At 47.3% G+C, this 26,721-nt stretch overlaps 1 protein-coding gene across 1 annotated transcript in view; it reads left to right on the top strand.

Moving 5' to 3' along the window:
• RYR3 (ryanodine receptor 3) overlaps positions 1-26,721 on the top strand; it is a 1,295,770-nt gene that overhangs the window by 743,372 nt on the left and 525,677 nt on the right. The window contains 4 exon segments of the mRNA XM_063948019.1: positions 8,612-8,771; positions 10,780-10,927; positions 12,067-12,272; positions 14,919-15,093. Of these exon segments, the coding sequence (XP_063804089.1) occupies positions 8,612-8,771; positions 10,780-10,927; positions 12,067-12,272; positions 14,919-15,093 (689 nt within the window).

Below are 26,721 nucleotides of genomic sequence, written 5' to 3'. Positions count from 1 at the left end.
CCAAGGTAATGGCCGAAATGATGATACTCCTTCGAAGGAGGGGAGTTTTAGTTATCCCTTACTTGGACGATCTCCTGATAAGGGCAAGATCCAGGGAACAGTTGGAAGTCGGAGTAGCACTATCTCAGATAGTGCTGCGCCAGCACGGTTGGATTCTCAATATTCCAAAATCGCAGCTGATCCCGACGACACGACTTCTATTCCTAGGGATGATCCTGGACACAGTCCAGAAAAAGGTGTTTCTCCCGGAGGAGAAAGCCAGGGAGTTATCCGAACTAGTCAGAAATCTCCTAAAACCAGGCCAAGTCTCAGTGCATCAATGCACAAGGGTCCTGGGAAAGATGGTGGCTTCTTACGAAGCAATCCCATTCGGCAGATTCCACGCAAGAACCTTCCAGTGGGATCTGCTAGACAAATGGTCCGGGTCGCATCTTCAGATGCATCAGCAGATAATCTTGTCACCAAGGACAAGGGTGTCTCTCCTGTGGTGGTTGCAGAGTGCTCATCTTCTAGAGGGCCGCAGATTCGGCATTCAGGACTGGGTCCTGGTGACCACGGATGCCAGCCTGAGAGGCTGGGGAGCAGTCACACAGGGAAGAAATTTCCAGGGCTTGTGGTCAAGCCTGGAGACATCACTTCACATAAATATCCTGGAGCTAAGGGCCATCTACAATGCTCTAAGCCTAGCAAGACCTCTGCTTCAAGGTCAGCCGGTGCTGATCCAGTCAGACAACATTACGGCAGTCGCCCATGTAAACAGACAGGGCGGCACAAGAAGCAGGAGGGCAATGGCAGAAGTTGCAAGGATTCTTCGCTGGGCGGAAAATCATGTGATAGCACTGTCAGCAGTGTTCATTCCGGGAGTGGACAACTGGGAAGCAGACTTCCTCAGCAGACACGACCTCCACCCGGGAGAGTGGGGACTTCACCCAGAAGTCTTCCACATGATTGTGAACCGTTGGGAAAAACCAAAGGTGGACATGATGGCGTCCCGCCTCAACAAAAAACTAGACAGGTATTGCGCCAGGTCAAGGGACCCTCAGGCAATAGCTGTGGACGCTCTGGTAACACCGTGGGTGTACCAGTCAGTGTATGTGTTCCCTCCTCTGCCTCTCATTCCCAAGGTACTGAGAATCATAAGAAGGAGAGGAGTAAGGACTATACTCGTGGCTCCGGATTGGCCATGAAGGACTTGGTACCCGGAACTTCAAGAGATGCTCACAGAGGACCCGTGGCCTCTACCTCTAAGAAAGGACCTGCTCCAGCAGGGACCCTGTCTGTTCCAAGACCTTGGGATCTCAATGTAGTTTTGGGGTTCCTAAAATCACATTGGTTTGAACCACTCACCACTGTGGACTTAAAATATCTCACATGGAAAGTGGTAATGCTGTTGGCCCTGGCTTCAGCCAGGCGTGTCTCAGAATTGGCGGCTTTATCCTATAAAAGCCCTTACCTAATTTTTCATACGGACAGGGCAGAATTGAGGACTCGTCCTCAATTTCTCCCTAAGGTGGTTTCAGCGTTTCACTTGAACCAGCCTATTGTGGTACCTGCGGCTACTAGGGACTTGGAGGACTCCAAGTTGCTGGACGTAGTCAGGGCCCTGAAAATATATGTTTCCAGGACGGCTGGAGTCAGAAAATCTGACTCGCTGTTTATCCTGTATGCACCCAACAAGCTGGGTGCTCCTGCTTCTAAGCAGACTATTGCTCGTTGGATTTGTAGTACAATTCAGCTTGCACATTCTGTGGCAGGCCTGCCACAGCCAAAATCTGTAAAAGCCCATTCCACAAGGAAGGTGGGCTCATCTTGGGCGGCTGCCCGAGGGGTCTCGGCTTTACAACTTTGCCGAGCAGCTACTTGGTCAGGGGCAAACACGTTTGCTAAATTCTACAAATTTGATACCCTGGCTGAGGAGGACCTGGAGTTCTCTCATTCGGTGCTGCAGAGTCATCCGCACTCTCCCGCCCGTTTGGGAGCTTTGGTATAATCCCCATGGTCCTTACGGAGTTCCCAGCATCCACTAGGACGTCAGAGAAAATAAGAATTTACTTACCGATAATTCTATTTCTCGTAGTCCGTAGTGGATGCTGGGCGCCCATCCCAAGTGCGGATTGTCTGCAATACTTGTACATAGTTATTGTTACAAAAATCGGGTTATTATTGTTGTGAGCCATCTTTTCAGAGGCTCCTCTGTTATCATGCTGTTAACTGGGTTCAGATCACAGGTTGTACGGTGTGATTGGTGTGGCTGGTATGAGTCTTACCCAGGATTCAAAATCCTTCCTTATTGTGTACGCTCGTCCGGGCACAGTATCCTAACTGAGGCTTGGAGGAGGGTCATAGGGGGAGGAGCCAGTGCACACCAGGTAGTCCTAAAGCTTTACTTTTGTGCCCAGTCTCCTGCGGAGCCGCTATTCCCCATGGTCCTTACGGAGTTCCCAGCATCCACTACGGACTACGAGAAATAGAATTATCGGTAAGTAAATTCTTATTATCGACTTAACTACCCGGGTGCTTACGGATCACGGATGGATACTCATTTTCCAGAAATCTCACTTGGAACCGTCTCAGAGAATTCAGTTCCTGGGGATGATCCTGGATACGGTGTCTCAGAAGGTTTACCTTCCTGTGGACAAGGCCTCGATTATACAGTCTATGGTCCGGTTGGTGCTGAAACCTCACAGGGTCTGAATTCACCTTTGCATTTGCTTGCTGGGCAAGATGGTGGCCTCCTACGAAGCGATACAGTATGGCAGGTTCCATGTGCAACCGTTTCAACTGGATTTGTTGGACAAATGGTCGGGATCTCACCTGCACATGCATCAGCATATAACCCTATCACCAAAAGCACAGATATCCCTGCTATGGTGGCTACAAGTTCCCCATCTGGTGGAGGGTCGGAGTTTCAACACATAGTCATGGACGCTGTTAACAACAGATGCCAGCCTCCGGGGTTGGGGGGCTGTGACTCTAGGAGCGCAGTTCCAGGGGATGTGGTTCTTTCAGGAATCTGCTCTTCTGATCAACATCCTGGAACTCAGGGCAATTGACAATGATCTAATACAGGCCTCATCTCTTCTTCGGAATCAGGCCATCCAGGTACAGTCGGACAACGCCACGGCAGTAACGTACATCAACCGACAGGGAGGAACCAGAAGTAGGGCCGCAATGCAAGAGGTGTCGAGAATACTTCTCTGGGCAGAAGCCAATGCAAAGGCCATCTCCGCGGTGTACATTCCAGAAGTGGACAACTGGGAAGCGGACTTCCTAAGCAGGCACGACCTCCATCTCGGATAATGGGGCCTCCACCCTCAGGTGTTTCAACAACTTGTTTGCCGGTGGGGTTGTCGACAGATAGACCTGATGGCCTCTTGTCTCAACAAGAAGTTTAGTTGTTACTGCTCCAGAACAAGGGACCCACAGTCGGTGGACGCTCTGACGTCGCAATGGACTTACCATTTAGTTTACCTGTTTCCTCTAATTCCTCTGATCCCAAGAGTTCTCAAACGACTCAAAAAGGAAAGAGTACAGGCAATCCTCATTGCTCCGGACGGGTCTGGTATGCGGACCTCCTGACCTTGTCGTTTTAGGATCCCTGGCCTTTGCCGCTTCTCAAGGACCTTCTTCAACAAGGACCGTTCGTCTATCCAGACTTACAGCAGCTACATTTGACGGCTTGGAAGTTGAGAGGTAAATTTTAACCAGGAAGGGTCTTCCCTCCAAGTTGGTTTCCACTATGGTTCAGGGCCCGTAAGGTGGTTACCTCCAAACATTATCACTGGATTTGGAAGAAATATGTTTCTTGATGTGAAGGTCGAAAATGTTCTCCTGTGGATTTCGTCTGGGCCGTTTTCTTCTGTTCCTGCAAGCAGGAGTGGATAACGTCCTACGGTTAGGCTCCATCAAGGTTCAGATTTCGTCTCTCTCCAGAAACAACTGGTGGTACTTCCTGAAGTACAGACCTTTCTAAAGGGGTTGTTCAACCACATTCAACCACCCTTTGTTCCTCCCACTGCTCCGTGGGACCTCAGTGTGGTATGGACCTTTCTCCAATCAGATTGGTTTGAACCCTTACATAGTAAAATACCTAACGTGGAAGACTGTTATGTTACTGGCCTTGGGTTTGGCTTGGCAAGTGTTGGACCTTGTCATGTAAGAGCCCATACTTGGTGTTCCATGAGGATATGGTGTAGCTAAGAACTCGCCTGCAGTTTTTACCGAAAGTGGTCTCGGCCTTTCATGTGAATCAACCTATTGTGGGTCCTGCAGTGCCGTAACTAGACTTTTTAGCGCTGTGTGCAAGTAACCGCAACGGCGCCACCCCTTCGTCATGTTTTGATATGAATGCTACCTCCCCCCCCCCCCCCCCTCCCTTCCTATAATTCACACACCGCTAGTTAAGCCACTGCCAGAGTGGCAACTAGACATTTTGGTGCCCTCTGCCAGAAAGAGAATTGCCCCCCCCCCTCCGTTAGCCACATTACACTGCATAGTCACATTACACCGCATGGTAGCGTCCGTTAGTCACATTACACAGCACGGTAGCATCTGCCAGTCACATTACACAGCACGGTAGCATCCGCCAGTTATATTACACAGCACGGTAGCGTCTGCCAGTCACATTACACGGCACGGTAGCGTCCGCCAGTCACATTGCACAGCACGGTAGCATCTGCCAGTCACATTACACAGCACGGTAGCATCCGCCAGTTATATTACACAGCACGGTAGCGTCTGTCAGTCACATTACACGGCACGGTAGCATCCGCCAGTCACATTACACAGCACGGTAGCATCCGCCAGTTACATTACACAGCACGGTAGCGTCTGTCAGTTATATTACACAGCACGGTAGCGTCTGCCAGTCACATTACACGGCACGGTAGCGTCCGCCAGTCACATTACATAGCACGGTAGCATCCGCCAGTTATATTACACAGCACGGTAGCATCCGCCAGTTACATTACACAGCACGGTAGCATCCGTCAGTTACATTACACCGCACGGTAGCGTCCGTCAGTTACATTACACAGCACGGTAGCGTCTGCCAGTCACATTACACGGCACGGTAGCGTCCGCCAGTCACATTACATAGCACGGTAGCATCCGCCAGTTATATTACACAGCACGGTAGCATCCGCCAGTTACATTACACAGCACGGTAGCATCCGTCAGTTACATTACACCGCACGGTAGCGTCCGTCAGTTACATTACACAGCATGGTAGCGTCTGCCAGTCACATTACACGGCACGGTAGCGTCCGCCAGTCACATTACATAGCACGGTAGCATCCGCCAGTTATATTACACAGCACGGTAGCATCCGCCAGTTACATTACACAGCACGGTAGCATCCGTCAGTTACATTACACCGCACGGTAGCGTCCGTCAGTTACATTACACAGCACGGTAGCGTCCGCCAGTTACATTACACAGCACAGTAGCGCCTGCAGTCACATTACACCACACATTAGCGCCTATTAGTCACATTACATCAGACAGTAATACTCCAAATAAATATATATATATATATATATATAGTTTTATACCATAGCAGAAGAATATTTACACACAATATTATGTATTCAATTTGCAGGGGACATCAATTTGCAGGGGACATTACATTAATGTATATGCAGTTTTGGGGTTTGTTTTTTTACAAAATCTCTACACTAGTAGTTTATCTTTTTTTCTTCATTTTAGATAAAGTAGACAGTAGTTTATCTAAAAAGTCACTGAGAGAAAGTCCAGAATTTCCAAACACAAGAAAAGTATTTCTTAATTTTGTTTTACTGAAATAAGTAGTAATTAGCAGCACATACCTACAATATAAGCAGCACTTGCACGAGGGGTGGGAGGGATGGAGGGAGAGACTTCATTTGTTGTGATAAGCAGCAGCCGTCTCTCCTGTACCCGGAAGCCAGTGTACAGTGCAGGAGAGCAGGAGGAGGGGGGCGGAGCAGAGCCCAGCACACGGAGGAGAGACTCACAGAAACAGATTGCCCTGCGCTGCCTGCTGTGCCTGTGATCTATATTAGCAGTGCTGCCTCCGGCGGGGAAGGAGCCGGGCACAGCACTACTAATATAATGTACACTACAGCGGGCAGCGCAGCAGCTGGTGGCAGCTAATCAGTGTGGATGCGGATGGTGCGCCCACAGCGCAACTGCGCTGTGTGCAATGCCCCATCCGCACACACCTAGTTACGGCACTGGGGTCCTGCGATATCCGACACTTCTGTTGCTCCAAAGTCCCTGGACGTTGTGAGGGCTTTGAGGATTTACATCAAAAGGACTGCTCATCACAGGAAGTCTGACACGCTTTTCGTCCTTTATGATGCTACGAAGATTGGTCGTCCTTCCTCCAAGCAGTCCATTGCTCTTTGGCTCAGATTGACTATCCAACAAGCCTAAACTTCAACTGCTCTGCCGCTGCCGAGTTCGGTTCAGGCCCACTCCACAAGGTCCGTAGGTTCTTCCTGGGCGGCTGCCCGGGGCATCTCGGCCTTACAGCTATGCTATACTATTCCCCAGTACCCACTAGGATGTTAGAGAAAATAGGAATTTAATACCTACCAGTAATTCCTTTTCTCGTAGTCCGTGGATACGGGGCACCCGCCTCTGTGCTTCGTTTTCCTGCTTACCTGGTTGTAAGTGTTCTCAGTTGGGGTTGCTGTTGCTTTCCCTGTTCCATGTTTGGTTAGCGTGGGTGGTCTTCAGTATGCCGGCGGTCGGGCTCCCGGCGACCAGCATACCGGCGCCGGGAGCCCGACAGCCGGCATACCGACACTTATTCTCCCTCGTGGGGGTCCACGACCCCCCTGGAGGGAGAATAAAATAGTGTGGCGCGCGTAGCGCGCCACCGTGCCCGTAGCGTGGCGAGCGCAGCGAGCCCGCAAGGGGCTCATTTGCGCTCGCCACACTGTCGGTAAGCCGGCGGCCGGGCGGCCGGCCTCCCGGCGCCGGTATGCTGGTCGCCGGGAGGCCGGCTGCCGGCAGATCGTAGTGAACCCGGTTAGCGTTGCTGTCCTTCTATAGTTAGCGTTGCTTTCTTCTGTTATGGTTAGCTCTGCTATTTTTGTGGTTATTGTGTGTTGGTTCGTTACCTCACCGCTTTATGTGTTATATCCTTCTCTCAAAGTAGGTCCGTCTCCTCGGGCACAGTTTCCTAGACTGAGTCTGCAGTAGGGGCATAGAGGGTAGGAGCCAGCACACACTATTCATTTCTTAAAGTGCCAGGCTCCAGTGGACCCGATCTATACCCCATGGTAATATACTATTCCCCAGTATCCACTACAGACTATGAGAAAAGGAATTACCGTTAGGTATTAAATTCCTATTTTTTCCCCCATTGCTGATGTTGCCTTGAGTTGCCATCGGAATCCAGTCTCAGGGGATAGCAGTGATCCTGGTGGCTCCAGATTGGCCCTGGTGGATCTCGTATGCCGACAAATTGCATCTCATTACTTTCAATGCAATTAATTGCTTTGACTCGGCGGCCGAAGCAATGAATTGGGGGCCTTGTCTTGTGAATCACTTTTTCTTCTCTTGCACGAGAATAAGGTGGTCTTGTGTACGATTCTGTTGTTTCAGCCACAAAATGTTTCAGCTTTTCACATTAACCAGGAGATTGTTCTAACTGTTTTCTATCCTCCTTCACCTTCTGGGGACCCAGAATGTTTAGCTTTTCTGGATGTGGTCTGGGCTCGCCTTTATTTGGACAAGTCCTCCTCACTTCGGCACATGTATTCTTTACTGGTGCTTTTTATGTGATTAAGCCTAGTTGGCCAGCTGACAAACACACTATTATATGGTGGATTTGCCCTGTTATTCCCCAGGCTTACTCCAGTTTGGGGCAGCCAGCTGCTGAGTGAGTGTCAGTACAGTCTACCAGGTGGTGAGCACTTCATGGGTGCTTGGCATGGGGCTTCTGTAGAAGAGTGTGTAGTACTGTACTGTCATCTGGTCCTCTGTCCACACCTTCAGCAAATGTTAATGGTGTCCGCTTTCACATACAGGGATGCTAGTTTCAGGTGGAAGGTTTTCGTTGAGGTTTTTCTGAGCATGTCCTCCATTAGTGGTGGTTTTTTAGTGTTCCATGGTACAGTGCAGATTGAAAGAAATTATGTTATTTTTTTGTTCTTACTTAGGGCTACTTTTGAAGTTGTACTGCAGACCGTGGGTTGCAGAGGGGAGGAGCTACTTTCTTTAAGGTATACTACTTTGATTAATGCAAGCTTCTATGGTCCCTTCGACCAACCCATGGTTCAGTGTCCACAAGATGGAATCAAAGAAAAAAAATTACCGGTAAGTACAAAATTCCTGGTTTTGTCACTACTGGCCTCACGGTGGTGGTGGTGGTATTTTTGTAAGACGTAATGCAGTTTCTCTATTATTTTATTTCTAGTCTCTCAAAACTCTATTCAAATTGAGCAGATTACTGTTTAATTTTATCAGATCAGTTCTTTGATTAATTATGCTGCACATGAGGGTTCCAGTACCCTTTCATGTTACGGAGCAGCCATCCTTAGCACTCTTTCAGCAGAAAGTGATTTCTATGGAGCCTAGTTCCAAATATGCTATTTTACACATATGATTTGTCCTATTACAGCTACATGATGTCCAATGGCTATAAACCTGCCCCATTGGACCTCGCTGATGTAAAACTGTTGCCAGCCCAAGAAGTTCTAGTTGATAAGCTTGCCGAAAATGCACACAATGTCTGGGCAAAAGATAGAATAAAACAAGGATGGACCTATGGCATTCAGCAGGTAAGCACAGCTAAGTGTTGGTGGAAGAACACTGTAATACTGTAGTAATGATTGTGTTTCTTTCTGCGACTCACTTTGCCTGATTCATAGTAGTGCGCTAATGCTACGGATGCGATTTTTGACTCAGAGGATGTGTGAAAATATGCTAATGTAACAGCGTCCGGGATTTATGTAGAGATGTCCACCAGAACCTTCGTAGCTACCCACAGCTACGTACACTTTGGCAGCATTGATGTAAAGTAGGTTCTGGTCTATGGTTACTCAGAATGGCCGCTGAGAACCGGAGACATATTTCCTGCGTATAAGATCACAGTTGGAAGCTGATACACGTCTTCCCAAAAACTCCTGTGTTTTTGAAGCCACTCCCTGTTACCGCCCACATAAATATTGCTCCCTGTCAGTTACTTGCGAGTAAATCCTCATTGCGACCATAATTTAATGCGCAGACCACTGATAATAATTATTCAACTGCATGAACATCAGAATAGCGTTACAACTATGAATTAGTCTCTACTACTGATTACTTGATTAAATGTGCTTCCATTATACATAAGTACTAAGTCAAAAGCATTCTTCTTAGAGAGGTATATATCTGTTACTTAAACACATGTCACATGCAAGCCATCAGGAAGAGTCCCCAGAAAAGGACTTATAAACAGAACTATGTGTCAGTATTAAGCTATTTGCACGGACACTACATATTACAGATAATGTTATGGCAATCTAGTGTTTACTTTAAATTCAGGTTGAGTATCCCTTATCCAAAATTCAAAAACCCAAATTTTTGGGTCCCCTACTGAGATAATGACATATATATATATATATATATATTATATGTGTATATACAGATATATGATATAGATATATAATATAATATAATATACATATATGTGTCCTTATCTCAGTAAGGGAACCAAAAATTAGTGATTTTGAATTTTGGATAAGGGATACTCAACCTGTATCTACAATTTTACGCATAGAACCACATGTAAAAACACAGGTCCATAACTTAGGGTAGTGCTACATGTGCCACCGCAAGACAGGGGGGAACTGTACTGCAGCACCTGTCAATTTTCTGTTGTAATCATTTTCACTTGCAACTTCCCTATCTCCCCCTCACGTACCTGAGCACCTACACTCCTTTTTTTAAGACACACATTCCAAAATACTCTCATACATCCCATACAGGAGCAAATATCTCCATGAGTAAGGTGTCTGACGGCAACATGGGAGGTCATTGGTTTGAATTCTGGGTATGACAGTATTTAGAAATGTGTGCTTTAAATAAAGAAGGATGTTACTGAAGGTCCTGGGTATGACTATGAAGAAATGTGTGATTTAAGTTAAAATACATATGTGTGCCTTCACATTGTTACCTAGCGTGCAGTGCTGCTAGCACTATACTAAAAGAAGCATATGCAGCTGAATGGAGCAGCGGTCCTCTTGCTACCTGCTCACTTAGGGAGCTGACACAGCTTGGGCAGCGAGGGTGGCGGGCACTTGTGCACCCGCTACCCGTTACTTTTCATGGTGGAATGTGGTGGCATTAGCGGGAGCGTGTGCGTATGCATGCTCCCGCGGACAATAAAAAAACGAATGCAGCGGGACGGTACGATATGACGAGATGCATATAGTGCTACAATACACAGCCTGGGCGCACCTGGACATTGTGAGCGTCTCCGTCTGGACGGGCGCACGCCCCATTCACTTGAATGGAGAGCATCTCCGTCTGGGCGGAGGCGCGCGCCCAGACAGAGGTGCTTACAATGGGAAGCGGCTCTGTGAACTCCCGGCGTGACTAGGCGGACGGATCTCCTAGTCATGCCGGGAGTGCACGCCTGTGATCGGGCAGGCAAAGATAAAGGCGACTCCATCTGTAGTACATTATAAGCGTAAGCACTTGAATCATGTAAGCATGAGCAGTTTTACCGTTCTGATGCATAACATAAGAGTACGTTTCTTAATAATCTCTAGATTTGTTACTTTATTTATGGTTTCCTTTCTATAGGATCTGAAGAATAAACGAAACCCTCGCTTGGTGCCATATGCTTTACTAGATGAACGAACTAAGAAGTCTAATAGAGACAGCTTACGTGAAGCTGTGAGAACATTTATTGGATATGGCTATAACATCGAGCCTCCAGACCAAGAAATCAGTAAGATATCTGATTACAAGTAATGTAACTGGGGGGGAAAAATGGAGCAAAACTTTTATCCACTGTTTAGTACATGTACTGTGTATTCTGATTTTAGTGATACAGTATATGTATGCCTTGACACACCATAGGGGTCATTCCGACCCGATCGCTCGCTGCAGTTTGTCGCAGCGCAGCGATCGGGTCGGAACTGCGCATGCGCCGGCGCATGGCAGCTGTCGTTGCCTAGCGATCGCCTCTGAGACAGAGGCGGTCACTGGGTGGGAGGGGGCTGGATGGCGGCGTTAGGCTGCCGTTTAGGGGGAGCTGTCCGGCCAACGCAGGCGTGTCCGGACCATTGGGGGGGCAGGCCGCGGCGGCTGCGTGACGGGGAGCGACGAGTAGCTCCCGGCCAGCACGCTAAAGCTGTGCTGGTCGGGAGCTATTCTTGAAGTGCAAAGGCATTGCCGCTGGCACTGACATGCGGGGGGGGGGGGGGGGGGGGGGCTGGCACTGACATGCAGGGCGGACTAGATCTGTGCTGGGCCAAATTTAGCACAGCTACGATCAACTCTGAATGACCCCCTATGTACATGAGTGTACAAGTCTTTAGATTATAAGGAGTCACAAGGGATATCAGTAACATATAAACGGTAACTAACTTTGAGCTTTTATAATTTATAGTAGGAGGTGGGTTATATAATAGCCCATTTTTAATTTTGTGTATTTGGTGTGTTGAGCCAGAGTGCTCAATTTGGAACATATATAGAATATATACAAAGAGGAGACCAGCATGAGTGTCACCCATAATTTCTTTAATGAGATTTTGTTTCCTTCATATATTGCCAATTCCTGATAACTTCCCAAGGACTTTTAGAATTCAGTTTCAGAACTTGGAGAGGCACTTAATGGTTCTGACCTTGTTCTGGTTGTTGGGTAGTAAATATCATCCCTTTCGTGGCTAATACTGCCATCTGGTAACCGTACACAAATTATTGTGTGTTGCACATAGCTCTCAATTCTTCGAAGTGACCCTTTATTAATGTTCCCTTCTGCCTGGACAGTGCCTGTCCGTTTCTATATTTCTGTACACTCATAGATGGGCTCATCTTGTAGTATTATGTAGATAACATTTTCTTCATTGCTATTATTTTCTGCAGCTGACCAAATGATGGAGCGAGTTGGCGTTGACAAAGTTCGCTTCTTCAGGGTGGAACAAACATATGCTGTCAAATCTGGGCAGTGGTATTTTGAGTTTGAAGTGGTGACTGGAGGCGACATGCGTGTTGGCTGGGCCAGGCCTAACTGTAGAGCGGACATTGAACTTGGGGCAGATGATCGGGCGTTTGTATTCGAAGGAAGCAGAGTAAGTGGCAATTACATAATGATTACCTTTGGTAAAACACAGGCAGCAGCTCAGGACATTGATGCAGTTCTGGATCTTGTGAAAAAAATAATTAGGCAATCCTTTCATATAGGCGAAACCAGGGTCAGACTGGCCCACAGGGGTACCAGGGAAACCACCGGTAGGCCCCACTGCCTGAGGGCCCACTCCTTCCTCTAGGGATCAGGTTCCAGACTGTGCACTTGTGTTATACATGGTAGATAAGTTGCATTACACTGCACTAAACTATTGTGTATTTCAAGCCTCTGTGGATGCTGGCCACACCCCCTTTGTAGGCTGGCCACACCCCTAAGTATGGGCCCCTATAACTGCATCCCCCCAGTGGGCCCTTCATGTCCCAGTCCGACACTGGGTGAAACTCTTTCATTGGTATTTTATTATGTTACACTTTCTCTTGTGTCATATACTAAAAAAAACAAGAGTAATGTATTGCAACACAATTTTTATATACAGTACTAAAAAACCCAATTTGTATATTAGTTCACATTGATATGAATATGGACTCACTATAGTTTCACTCCTCCTTTTCCGTGACAGCTGAATGTAAACTTTTGTGCATGGTCCTTACCTATTTGTCTGTTAATAACTGGTCTTGTTTTATTACTGTTCTATTACTGTTTTGCTCCCAGTTGTAAAGCTGCTGTAACTATTATAATAATAATGATGATGATGATAATAATAATAATAATAATAATAATAATAAATCTACCAGGGCTGCATAGGGTTTATTTAAAATCACTGTAAGACACTTAGCCCATATGTATTAAGCCTTAAAAAGTGATAAAGTGGTGACCGATAAAACGTGATAAATGACCAGCCAATCAGCTCCTAACTGCCGTGTCACAGGTTGTGTTTGAAAAATGACAGGAGCTGGTTGGCTGGTCATTTATCACTGTTTATCTGTCTCCACTTTATCTCTTGTTAAGGCTTAATACATTTGGGCCTTGTTGTCTTACTGCATGGGTTTGTATAGGTGGTTGCATTCAATTAACCAGTTTATCGATGAACAGTTAGAACAACTCAGCAGTACACAACAGCATAGTTCTAGTCAACAGCACATTCTAGTGATGACCACACAGAAGGGGAATTCTATGGCAGGCACTGTTAAGTGATAGCCTGATTCAGGTTTGTAAGCAAAGCAAAAAAAGCACACAACTGGGTAAAACCATGCTGCACTGCAGGTGGGGCAGATGTAACATGCACAAAAAGATTTTGATTTGGGTGGGTTATATTGTATCTGTGCAGGGTAAATACTGGCTGCTTTTGCATGTAGCCCAGAAATGTTAGACAGCTTTATTTTTACACTGTAATTTAGATCTCAGTTTGAACACACCCCACCCAAATCTAAAACTTTCTGCACATGTTACATATGCCCCACATGCAGTGCAACATGGTTTTGCCCAGTTGTGTGCTTCTTTGCAAGAAAGAAATAATATACAGGCTGGTCCAAAAGTGTGAAAATGCCCTAATAAAAAGGAAATCTGAATCCAGTGTCTACTCTTTTGATATGGGAGTGGGGGAAAACTTTTTAGGGTATGTCACCAGCTTGCCGGCCATCTTGAAGTTGCCCATCTTGGATGTAACTCTGTTTTTTTATTGGGAAGGTACTCCTGTGACATTAAACTGATGAAGACTTTCATAAGAAAAACAATGGTGTTCTTCGTTTTAACATGTCTGAGTTTTCTTTTGCAACCAGTGACATTAATGACAATGGCACTAACACAAAAAGAAGGTGTTGAGATTGTCTTGATATCTGGAGAATTAAGCACATGTGCTATTGCAAATTATTTCAACCAACTTCACCCAAATAGGCAACCCATTACTTGCAGTGCATATGCCAAACTCCTTGCCAAATTTAAAGAAACCGGATCAGTTGCAGATAAACCAAAAAGAAAAGATAAACCAAAACCTCAAAATAAAACTCAGTTAAAACTAAATAAAGATATTTAAAAATGAAGAACACCATTGTTTTTCTTAAGAAATCCTGCATCTGTTTGATATGTACATGACTACCTTCCCAATAAAAAAAAAAAAAGAGTTGCATCTAAGATGGCCGATTTCAAGATGGCCGCCATACTGGTGATGTACCCTAAATAGTTTTCCCCCTCTCCTATATCATATGTGTAGACTCCGGATTAATATTTAATTACTCATTTACTTTTTATAAGGGTGTTTCCACACTTATGGGCCACCCTGTAGACTGATATAGATCAAGACTGGTCACATTTCTCTCAAATGTTAATTGTCAAGGATAAAAGTTAGGTGACATGAACTGTGAGAAAGAATTAGTGGTATGTAGGGCATAATATGCAAAATTGTGATGGCTGGGTGTGTCCAATACATACCAGCAGTTCAGCAGTGCCCAACACATCAACCCTGTAATATTCAAAAAGTAGTAGCGGTGTCCAAAAACATAAACATCAGTTGGAGCACACACCATTGTTTCTTAATACATATACCAAGTAACATCCAACATATATCAGCAGTGTTCAACACATTACCCCAACATGCCCAGGAAGGACCTCTAATACTCCACTCATTTCCTCAGCAGTATAGCATGCATGTAACCTTTACCACTTGGAAGTACTAATGTATTACTTCACACAGGGCCAGTGCTGGAACATGGGAAGCTCTTTCTTTGGCCGAAACTGGCAGCCAGGAGATGTAGTTGGTTCCATGATTAACTTGGATGACAAATCAATGATCTTCACTTTAAATGGGGAACTTCTCATCACCAATCAAGGCTCTGAGCTGGCATTTGCTGACTTTGAAATTGAGAATGGTAAGTAATGCAATTATATAATCCAACTAAAACAGAAAAAAATATATATATATTATGCAATAGTAACATGAGATTGAAACGCGAACATTTGTCTGACTCCTTCGGCTAAATGTAATAGCCTCCGAGTTCCGGACGGGCAGGAATTTTGCGCAAGTCTGCCCTTGTTTTTTTAAAGCAGCAATCATTTACAAGGCAAAACCAGGTTGGCTTTACCTTGTAAATGATTGCTGCTTTAAACAACACAGGCATTCTTACCCAGAGGCCCACACATCTGGCAATCATTATTTATTTATTAACCGTTTCTTATATAGCGCTGCAAATTCCATTGTGCTTTACAATTGGAAATAACAATGATATAACAAAACTGGGTAATAACAAACAGTCATAGAGGTAGGAAGGCCCTGCTTGCAAGCTTACAATCTATAGGGATGTAGGCATGGATACACAAGGATACGTTCTTTCTATTGCATAGTTGTCCACCTGATTGCAAAGGTTCTTGGTGGGCTGTATGATATGATCACAGAGCAATGATGAACCGGGGTTGGGAGGAAGGGAAAGTAAAGTATGAGAAGACATGTGTGGACTGTGCAGAGTGGATGCAATTTGATAGGAAAGTTTATGAAGGTTATGTGGGCAGTTCTGGAATTTGATACGCTTACCTGAAGAGGTGAGTTTTCAGGGAACGCTTGAAGGTTTGGAGACTAGAGGAGAGTCTTATTGTGCGTGGTAGGGCATTCCACAGAGTGGGTGCAGCCCTGAAGATTCATATCCTGTTACTTTTAGCCCATCATCAGAGAATGCCAAACAATAAACTATTTTTGTTTTTGCATGTGATTGTAGTTCTCAGACTGTTCCTGGGAGAAGTTTTGTGTAGAGATGTTACTGTACTTCTTAAAATTAAAGACTGGTGCAGAAACTTACCTGTACAAATAACATGTTTTACTGGCCATGCTGCGGGCAACTTTGCCACCCCGAAAACAACATATAGGTATCTGGATAACAATACTGTCTGTGTGATTAACTTTTGTGTAGACTTTGCTGAGCATGTGATGTCAGAAGAACTTTTCATAATCTGTCCTTATGAGCTAGACCTTACAGAGATATCTGATACAGTATTTCAGGTTCCTTTATTTGTCAGTCAAAATGTAAAACTGAAAATAAGCAGGAAGTAGTTGTCTTGTCGATGATCACAATGTTGACCAGCAGTATGGGGACTCCGGATCAAAGACTCCGTTATGTGGGCAACGTGATGCCGGCAATACACTGTAAGCATGATCATTTACCTTCATGTTTACAACTGTACTGCCTGCGCGCGATGCTTCACACTTGGTAACATAACAGTTTCATACCCTCCAACATTTTAAACATAAAAATCGGTACAAATTAGGAAAGCCCCTTTTCCTATACTTTCAATGGAAGTTTGGAGAGCCAAAAATCGGTACAGACCATAAAAAAGGTACTGTACCTGCCGAAAAGGTACAGTTGGAGGGTATGCAGTTTCAGTGTTCCATTGTCCTCATACTACTTGTCTATAAGATGTATGTATCCCAAAATAAACAATACTTTTAACTCCTGACTGCTACTATGGCACTTAAACAACTTTGGTGCAGTGGTTTAATGTTATGAGGCAATGTAAATATTTTAATAGATTTTCTCTTACGTCCTAGAGGATGTTGGTGTCCACAACAGTACCATGGGATATAGACGGGTCCACTAGGAGCCATTGGCACTTTAAGAGTTTGAGAGTGTGGGCTGGCTCCTCCCTCTATGCCCCTCCTACCAGACCCAGTTTAGAAAATGTGCCCGGAGGAGCCGGTCACAGCTAGGGGAGCTCCATAGGAGTTCTTTTAGTTTTTTGTTTTTTTTGTATAATCGATTTTTATTAAAGATTTCAAAAGACGTAAACAATAAAGAGGAACACAGACAAATTCAGATTTAGAAACATTGACACCAATAAAATATATAGTCACAGATCTGAATATAAAAAAAATGCTTAGAGCAAGAGTAGCAGGCCAGCAGATAAATAAAGAACCTTCAAAAGTAGCAGCAGCAAAGTGGGCTGGCAGGTAGAGCATAACATCTAAGGAGCTGGGGATACTGAAATACAATATCGTAGAGAGGCTATGGTGTGCCTGCTGTGAGCTGCACTATACATCACTAATAAATTGTGTTCTCATATACGAAGAAGTATAAAAACTAAAAGAGAACCAGGGAAAGGTAGCCATTTGGAATTGGGTAAAGAAACAAGGAAAAGTAGGAAGGAAGAAAAGGAGAGAAGGGGACAAGAGGAAGTAAGAGGTACCACTTATTAAGGTATACAAACAAAGCTATAGGGATATCAACTGCTATCCAAGGGAGTGGCTAAGTAGGCCTGGGAGGTCTTGTATTCCAACCAAGGGAGCCAAGTAGAATCAAATTCGCCAGACTTGTCTATCGATGAGAGAAACAAGTCTTCCATTCTCATAAAATAGTCCAGTCTAGCGAACCATGCACGACGTGTAGGGGGGAGGTGGGACCTCCACATGGCCGGGATTACAGCACGTGCTGCATTGCTGAGATGACGCAGTAATAAGTGTTTATGTTGGGACACTGGAATATTAGAGTGGTTAATAAGCCAAAATGCAGGGTCTGAGGGGATCTGAGTTTTAAGAATGTCGTGAGAAACGAGCATAACCTCCCGCCAAAACGGTTGGATCATGGAGCAAGTCCACCAAATGTGTAAGAGGGAGACAGTTGTGGAGGAACAACGCCAGCAGTGGGCTGGCGAGGAGGGATACATAGCATGGAGGAGGGAGGGGTGTCTATACCACCTTGTCACAACTTTGTATTGTGTCTCCCGGACCTGGACACAGACCGAGCTCAAGTGAGTTTTTAAGAAAATTCTTTCCCAATCTCTAGATGATAAGGAGATGCCTAAGTCTCTTTCCCAGGCCAAAGCAAAGGGCGGGTTATCGACAGGTCGGGAATGGCAAACAATTTTATATAGCGTGGATATAGTGTGGGTCGGGTCTAGGGTTGCAACGCAAAGCCTCTCAAACAGGGTCAACTCCCTGGCGGCGCTGTGAAGTCTAGTGTTAGTTGTCAAGAAGTGCCTTATCTGTAGAAACTTCCAAAAGTCCTGTTGAGGGATGTCCCATCTCGCCCTCAAGTCCGTGAACTGTTTGACTCCAGTCGCCGACACCATCTGGCCGACCCTGAACACTCCTGCAACAGCCCATTGAGAAAAGTGGGCGGGGTTAAGACCCGGTGGAAACTCTGGGTTGGCCAGAAAAGATGTCAAGGGGCCAAATTTGGATGAGATGTAGGGAAGACCCCGTAGTGTTTTCCAGGCGGCTAGCGTGGGAGCAATAGTGGGATGGGGGAAGAGTAACTTTGGGAGGGAGGGGAGCCAAGGGAATATTTCCGGGAATTGCTGCACGTACAGGCCCTCCAGTACCACCCATTGTTTGAGCTCGCGACTTCTCGTCCAATCTATAATTCTGCTTAAAAGAATGGCATGGTAATAATGTTTTATATCGAGAAGTTTGAGGCCGCCGTTTTTGATTGATTTAGTCAAGTGGGAGCGTTTAAGTCTAGGTCTCCTCCATTGCCAGACAAACTGTTGGATCAATCGCGAAACGGATCGGAACCAGGACTCTGGGATGCGTACCGGGAGGGCCTGCATTACATACAATAGTTTAGGAAGGGTGTTCATCTTAACAGTATTAATCCTCCCAAACCAAGATAGATATCTCATATTCCATCTAGAATAATCATTCCGGATTGTTTGCAAAAGGGGCAAATAATTTAACAGGAACAGCTGGGACTCACTAGCGGACAGCTTTATACCGAGGTATGTTATATGAGAAGATTGCCATGAGAAGGGGAAAGAACGTTTAAGGGCTACTACGGACTCTTCAGGGGTGGAAATATTAAGAGCGCTAGATTTAGAGTAATTCATTTTGAAGTTGGAAAGTTGTCCATAGAGGTCAAGCTCGTCCATCAGGTGTGGTAAGGAGTCGGTGGGATGGGATACTATGGCTAAAAGGTCATCGGCAAACAGTGCCAATTTGTACTCTCCTTCTCCCACAACAAAACCCTTGATGTCCCGATTAGCTCGTATGGCTCTAGCTAGCGCTTCAATACAGAGCACGAAGATCAATGGAGACAGTGGGCAGCCTTGCCTAGTGCCATTGCTTATGGTGAATGGGTCAGATAGGGTGCCATTTACGCGTACCTTTGCAGTCGGAGAGTCGTAGAGGGCTAGTATCCAAGCAAGTGCGTTGGGACCTAAGCCAATGTGTTCTAAAATTGAGGTCATAAATTTCCAATTGACCCTATCAAATGCCTTTTCGGCATCCGTAGAGAGTAGGATTGTGGGAGTAGAACTGTGGGAAGCCAAGTGGATAAGATTAAGGATTTTGGTTGTATTGTCTTTAGCCTCTCGGCCCAAAACAAAACCAACCTGATCGTTGTGAACTAAGAGAGGTATCAACGTCTTCAATCTATTGGCCAGGATCTTCACATAGATCTTAAGATCCACATTCAGGAGGGAGATGGGCCTATAACTGGAGCAAATCGAAGGGTCTTTGCCCTGTTTCGGTATCACCGAAACATGGGCCTCCAGAGAGTCACGGGAAAAATGAGAGCCAGATGGAATGGAGTTAAATGCTCTAAGAAGAAGGGGAATCAATCTATCCTTAAATACCTTATAGTATGCAATAGTGAAGCCATCAGGGCCAGGGCTTTTTCCGGATGGCATAGAGGAAATTGCTTGATCCAGTTCTTGGGCAGTGAAAGGGGCTTCCAGCAAGCTAAGTTTCGAGGGCGGGAGAACGGGATACTCTATGGACCGCAAATAGTCCCTTATTTTTTGGAGTGAAAGGCAGGGGTCTCCATCCGGGGGGGCACTTTCTAAGTTGTAGAGCAAGGCGTAGAACCGTGCAAAGCACGCGCCAATCTCAGGTGATTTAAATTTGGGGACTCCCTTGGCGTCCTTCACAGAGCCAATAAACGAAGCCGAGTGTTGGGTACGTATAGCCTGAGCTAGGACTCGGACAGGTTTATTACCCCACTGATAGTATTTCTGGTTACATTTACGGATGGAGAGAATTATATTATCCAACAGGAGTTTATTCAATTGTGAGTGGGCTTCCGTCAATTCCACTAGGGTCCTATCTGACAATGACGCCTTGTGAGAGGTCTCGAGGGCGTGAATCCTAGTTAGAAGACTTGAGATCAGAGACTGCCTCTGCTTCTTCTTATAAGTGCCTAGTTGGATCAGCTTGCCCCGGAGAACACACTTATGTGCCTCCCACACAGTTAGGTGAGAGACATCGCCTGTGTCATTCGTGGCAATATAATCGTCTATAGCCTTATCCAAGGCATCTTTACAAAGTGTGTCGTAGAGAAGGGACTCATTGAGTCTCCAAGTCCATTGTTTACGGGGACCGTGAGGGAGATCTAGAGTCAACGTCACCGGAGCATGGTCTGACCAGGTGATAGAGCCGATAGTGGCGTCTATGAGAAGCGGAAGGTGTCTATGGCTAAGGAACAAGTAATCTATGCGGGAATAAACCCGATGGGGGTGTGAATAGAAGGAGTAGTCACGACCCGAGGGGTTGAGGGTTCTCCAGGAGTCAGCTAGTTGTTGTGTATGAAGTAACCGTTTGATATGGCGGTATTTAGATGCAACAAATCTAGGGGTTTGGGATGATGTGTCAGTACTGGGGTCCAAAGTCCAATTAAAGTCCCCACCCAGAACAGTAATGCCTTGGAACAGAGAGTCCAATCTCGGGAGATGGGAATTGAAAAAAGACAATTGGGCCTGGTTTGGGGCATACATCACTGCAAAAGTAAACAGTTGTTCAAAGAGTTTACAAGTCAAGAGGAGGAGTCTACCCGGAACCACCCTATGTGTGGACACATCAGAAATGCGTAAATCCTTGGAGAAAATAATAGCCACTCCCTTGGACTTGCTACCTAGGGTATTGCTGTAATATGCCGTGGGGAAATAGCGACTGGTAAGAGAGGGGTTACGAATTCCAACTTTAAAATGGGTTTCTTGCACTAACGCAACATCTGCCTTTTCAGATCTCAGTAAACGTAAAAGGCTAGATCTCTTCTCCGGCGTGTTAAGACCACGCGCGTTAAGGGACAGCACTTTAATCCTCCCAGGGACACTCATGGTGGAGTGAAATAGGGCGAATTTCTATAAACCTGAAAGTGGTAGGATAGAAAAAGGGGAGGAAGAGGAGTAGGCGTGGAAAAAGAGACAAGGAGAAAAAAAACAAAAATACAATAACAATGTAATAACATCAGAAAAAGACCCGCAGGAGAGAGACTGAACCGTAGTACTTTTAGCCTCCCTACCGGCAATAAGCCAAGGGCGGGTTCAATGGGGGAACGGGAGTGAACCGCGCCAGGAGCCATGGTGGAAAAATACGCCCAAAACTGACACAAAAAAAAAACAACAACTTGCATTAAGAGGACTGGACAGCGGGCGACAGGGGCAGCAGTATGATCTACAGCCCCCGCCACCAACCGGCCAGCCCAACCAGACAGATTGGTTAGTTAGTAATAACATCCCTCACCAGTCAGAGATTTAACGAGAAGCGCATGTGAGAACTCTTGTAGAGGAAGGAGTACCCTCCACCACTGTTGTATTAATAAGAGACTCTTGAAAGAAGCAAAAACAGTAACATTAAAACAGACGAGTCCTCAGCGTAAAGTAGGCTTGGAGGGGGAAGCGTTCGGTTGGCTTCTCTTCTTGGCACCGCGTACCTCATGCCATGGTTGTAGGTCAGGAGCCCTTTCAGGGAGAGAGAACTCCCAATCCGGAATGTCCAACGGAGGTAGACCTAATGAAGAGCAGAACGAGGAAAGGTCTGCATGAGAAGATAGGGTGAACCATTTTCCAGAGGAGCAAGCCTGGAGGTTAAAGGGGAAACCCCATCGATACCGCAGTTGACGTTTCCGCAGTTCGTCTGTTAGGGGTTTCAAGGATTTCCGTTGCTGGAGCGTGTACCAAGAAAGATCTTGATAGAGGCTGATATCGGAGCCGTTGAAATCAATTTTGGCCAGTTGACGGGCTTTGGACATAATCTCCTCTTTCTCGGAGAAGTAATGGAGCCGGCAAATGACGTCTCGGGGCCTGTCGGTGGGGAGGCCTCTCGGTCGAAGGGCTCTGTGGGCTCTGTCAAAAGTGATAATATTGTCTGAATCTTTATTCAAAAGTTCGTTAAATATCTTGGTCAGGGCATCCACTAACCCAGATTGTGAAACGTCTTCCGGGAGGCCGCGGATGCGGATATTATTCCGTCTGCCTCTGTTATCGATATCCGTCATCCTAGACTGTAAAGCATGGATTTCCTTGGATTGAGCAACGATGGAGTCTCTCAATAAGGACATACAGGAGACATTGGCGTCTTGGTCTTCTTCCAAGTTCACTACGCGATCAGACAGGTGTGAGATTTCGCTTTTAATGGAGGCGAGCTCATTCCTAATGGTGTCTTGAAGGTCTTGCTTAGTGGGAAGTGACTTCATGAAGGTCAGGATTTCCCGGAGGTCCCGGCCTCCCGCCGTACCGGGGTCAGCCATGTCGTCAGCCGGATTTGAGATCGAGGAGGCAGAGGGAGACGTCGGGGGGTGGGGTGAAGAACGACTCTCCATCTGTGGGGATTTTGATGGATGAAGGAAAGGCCTCAGGTCTGCTTGAGATCTTGTGGATTTTTGAGATCGGTTGTTGTTGTTGTTGCTCCGTTTAGAGGATTTCGAGGTATGCCTCATGCTCCAGGGAGATAGCAAGGAGGGTGTTTGCAATAAGCTCAAGATGCGTCAGAATCAGGAAGATACAAAAAACAACATGGCTCCCAGGAAGCGGTCACTCCCCGCGGACTGGTCTCAGGTGATCATCAGGTGGCCTCACGGAGAGTAACGGAGGACGAGAGCACGAGGTATTGCATTGCTGCGTGGAGCAGCAGCGTTGGCAGCTTGTGGAAGAACTTCGGGGAGCTCCGACGGAGAGGGGCGTCAATTAGTGGAGGTATGTAACGAGAGAGGAAGAGTGTCTCTATAGGGAGGGGAGAGGGATTCGGAGTAGGCACCCCGAGGGGGGATTCACCTGGCAGAGAGGAAATCTGTGTAGCACTCACAGGACACAGGGCAATTTGCAAGGACACCAGTGAGTCCCACTTGCGCAGTCCCAAGCTGGGCCGTTATAGTGCCCGATATAAACAGTATGCAGGTCGGGCGTAACCGTGGGCCGCGGCTGGTGTGCCCTTATGGGAACGGTTTCAACTCCAGAGGGTAAGAAGGGGCCGTGCAGGGTGTGTGGGGGGCAGCCGGACAGCAGGTGGAGTCGTCCAAAGCACGGGGCTGCAACCCCAGGGGTCGGTTGTTTGTGGACAGAGCGCCGTTGTAGGTCCGGCGGTCCGTCCGCAGCAGGTGAGGGAGCGGTCCGACAGGAGGTCGCAGGGAGGGGAGAGGAGAGGGAAGCGGCTCATGCAGGTCGGGGAGGCGGGTGAGGCTCACCTAGGTCCTGAGGGACCCCGCCGCTGGAGCACCGACGCTTTTTTTTTTTTTCCTCTAACACTCGCGGTCCAAGATGGCCTCCGCCCGGGTCCTGAGGCTCCCGGCCCGGCTTCGGTAGGGTCTCTCGTCTCTCCCCCTGTTCAGTTAGCGTCCGCAGTGCAGGTGGAGCAAATCAAGAACTCTCAGGTCCCTGAGAGCTTGTGGGAAATGCCACTCTTCAGGTCGGCCTCCAGGCCACGCCCCCGAGGCAGAACTCTGCAGTGTGTGTGAGGGAGGGGGTGGGGTGTAAGGAACCAGGGCCCCGATTCCCCACAGCCCCGTTTATTTTCTGTAGTGTGGGCGGATAGCCCACAACCAAAATGGCGCCGCCAGTCCCCTGTGCTAGGCCTCCACAACAGAGGCACCAGGAGCGAGCCTGATCGTTGGTGGGGAGGGTGAGTGAAGTCGCAGGCGAGGAGGCGGCTCACAGCCAGAGGGGAGAGAGGGGCTTCGCGTACGGCCTCTCAGCTTCCGGTGCACGGGAGACGCGTCCGCGCTGATTAGAGGGTCTCCGCTCCGTGTAGCACAGGTAGCGGGGGAGGGGGGCTCACGCGGCAGGCCAGCCAGGCACAAGACAAGTGCTGGTGTGGTCGGGAGAAGTCGTCCTTCCCGAGCTCCGCCGCCGATCGGCCCGCACACCCGCACTTCCGGCCGGGGGGAGAACAGACTATAGTCCCCGGCTCTCTATGGAGGGCAGGGCCGCAACCTGCAGGAACCCTTAAAAGGGCTCCTCGGCTCCGCAACCCAGACCCTCTGGTCCCAGATTATAGAGGTATGTGTTGATATATATTTGAGGGGTTAAGGACCTCCTAAAGCAGTTTTATTATATCACAAAGAGCAGGGCCGGCAGGAGCTTCCCGAGATCGCCTCCTCACAGCTCACAGGCCAGGCCACGCCCCAGTTTTATTATTTTATTTAGAGTTTAGGCACAGGGAGGCTGCTGGCAACAGCCTCCCTGCTTTGAGGGACTAAGGGGGGGGGGGGTGTAGTGTCCGCCCTGCGGGGTCTGAGCCACTATCTCCGCTGACAGGACACTGAGCTCCTGAGGGGATCGAATGTTCCCCGGCAAAGGGGATCGCTCACCCCGGCAGCATGCCACCACCCCCCTTACAGAGCCAGAAGATCAGAAGATGACGAGATATGGCGGCACAAGGGTAGGAGCGCAGCTCTGTGCAGCTGCGCTCCGGGAAGGCTCAGCGGCACACAGTGTTGGTGCTATGAGGGGCGTCCTGATCCAGCGTCTTAATACCCTACACTGGTCACAGACGCTAACCGGAGACTGAATCCCCAGGCTAGCATCACAATCCTCCGTACTCAGAAGCTAACAGGGGACGGAATCCCCCGCCTAGCGACGGAATCCTCAGGTCAGTATAAAGAATTTGTGCAGGAAGACGCGCCATCTTGCAGGGGCGGAGCTTCTCCTCAGAGCCGACCCAGCAGCGTTCGGTATCCGGACTCCAGGTCGACAGCACAAAGGTCGACACACTTTAGGTCGACGCCAATTGGTCGACACACATTAGGTCGACAGGGTCAAAAGGTCGACAGGGTCAAAAGGTCGACAGGAACAAGGTCGACATGGAAAAAGGTCGACATGAGTTTTTCACGATTTTTTTCTTTTTTTGAACCTTTTCATACTTAACGATCCACGTGGACTACGATTGGAACGGTAAAGTGTGCCGAGCGAAGCGGAGCGGAGCGAAGGCACCATGCCCGAAGCATGGCGAGCGAAGCGAGCCATGCGAGGGGACGCGGTGCACTAATTCGGGTTCCCGGTCACTCTACGAAGAAAACGACACCAAAAAAACATAAAAAACTCATGTCGACCTTTTTCCATGTCGACCTTGTTGTTGTCGACCTTTTGACCCTGTCGACCTTTTGACCCTGTCGACCTAATGTGTGTCGACCAATTGGCGTCGACCTAAAGTGTGTCGACCTTTGTGCTGTCGACCCTGAGTCCCAGACCCCAGCGTTCAGCACCATTTTCCTGCCTGCAGTTCCTGTACACAGACGCTGACAGAGCTCTGTCCATCCATGCAATTCCAGCTATCCTGTGCGGTACCAGGGGGATGTAGAAGGGGGGGAGGTGGTGAATTAGTTCTGTGTAATCTGTTACAGTACACATTAAGCGCTGGTAAGGGGTGTCCTTTATTTAAACAGCGCTGTGTGTGGGTTGGCTACAAACTCTGTGTTTCTCTTGCCATTCCTCAGGGGGGAAACTCTGTCTAGCCTCCTCTGTGTGTGTGTGTGGAGTGTTTGGGGTCTCCAGTTAGCTATGTCCAGGGACTCTGTGTCATATGCTGCTGAGGATATGTCCCCTCAGGATGATCTCATTCCATGTAATCAGGATTGCACTGTTTTAGCACAGATACCAGCAAGGGAGCCTGAATGGTTATCCTCTATCAAATCTATGATTTCTCAGATTTCTACTAGGGTTGCACAGAATGAATCCGCAACTCAGGTTTTACAAAATTCTATGGCAGTTTGGTCCGGTTCTGTTACCTCAGGACACCCCTCGGTAGGTTCCCAAAAACGTGCTCTTGCCCAGATTATGCAAGATGACACGGATACCGACTCTGACACGGCAGATGGTGATGGGGATAGGCTCAGGGTGGCTGCATCTCTTGCTAAAGGTTTGCAGTTGATGATAGAGGCTATTAGGGATGTGTTGAATATTGCTGACACAACACCTGAGCAGGTTGAGGAGGCTTACTTCACTGACAATAAGAAAGCCTTGCTAACCTTCCCTGCGTCCAAAGAATGAAATGCTATTTTTGAAAAAGCATGGTAAAACCCAGAGAAAAATTCCAGATCCCTAGGAAGGTAACCATCCCTGAACCTATCTGGTAATAAAATTCAGAGAATTAGTCACAAATGTTTGCAAACACATGTTTAGCGGCTGGCCACTTCACGGCTTCTCTGATACAGCAGTCCTAACACTACATGATAGCAGTGCCCACATAGGGCCATGTTATTTGTCACAGTAGGCCTCATGATAAAGGCTATTACTAAAACACTTCCAGACAGAGAGCTAACTTACCCGGGAGCCACCCCCAGGATCTCCCATTGGCACTACAAGGA

The sequence above is a fragment of the Pseudophryne corroboree genome, chromosome 12 (genome assembly GCF_028390025.1).
Source record: "Pseudophryne corroboree isolate aPseCor3 chromosome 12, aPseCor3.hap2, whole genome shotgun sequence".
Classification (NCBI taxonomy): Eukaryota; Metazoa; Chordata; class Amphibia; order Anura; family Myobatrachidae; genus Pseudophryne; species Pseudophryne corroboree.
The sequence above is the reverse complement of the archived record's forward strand: the minus strand, read 5'-3'. Positions and strand labels throughout refer to the sequence as shown.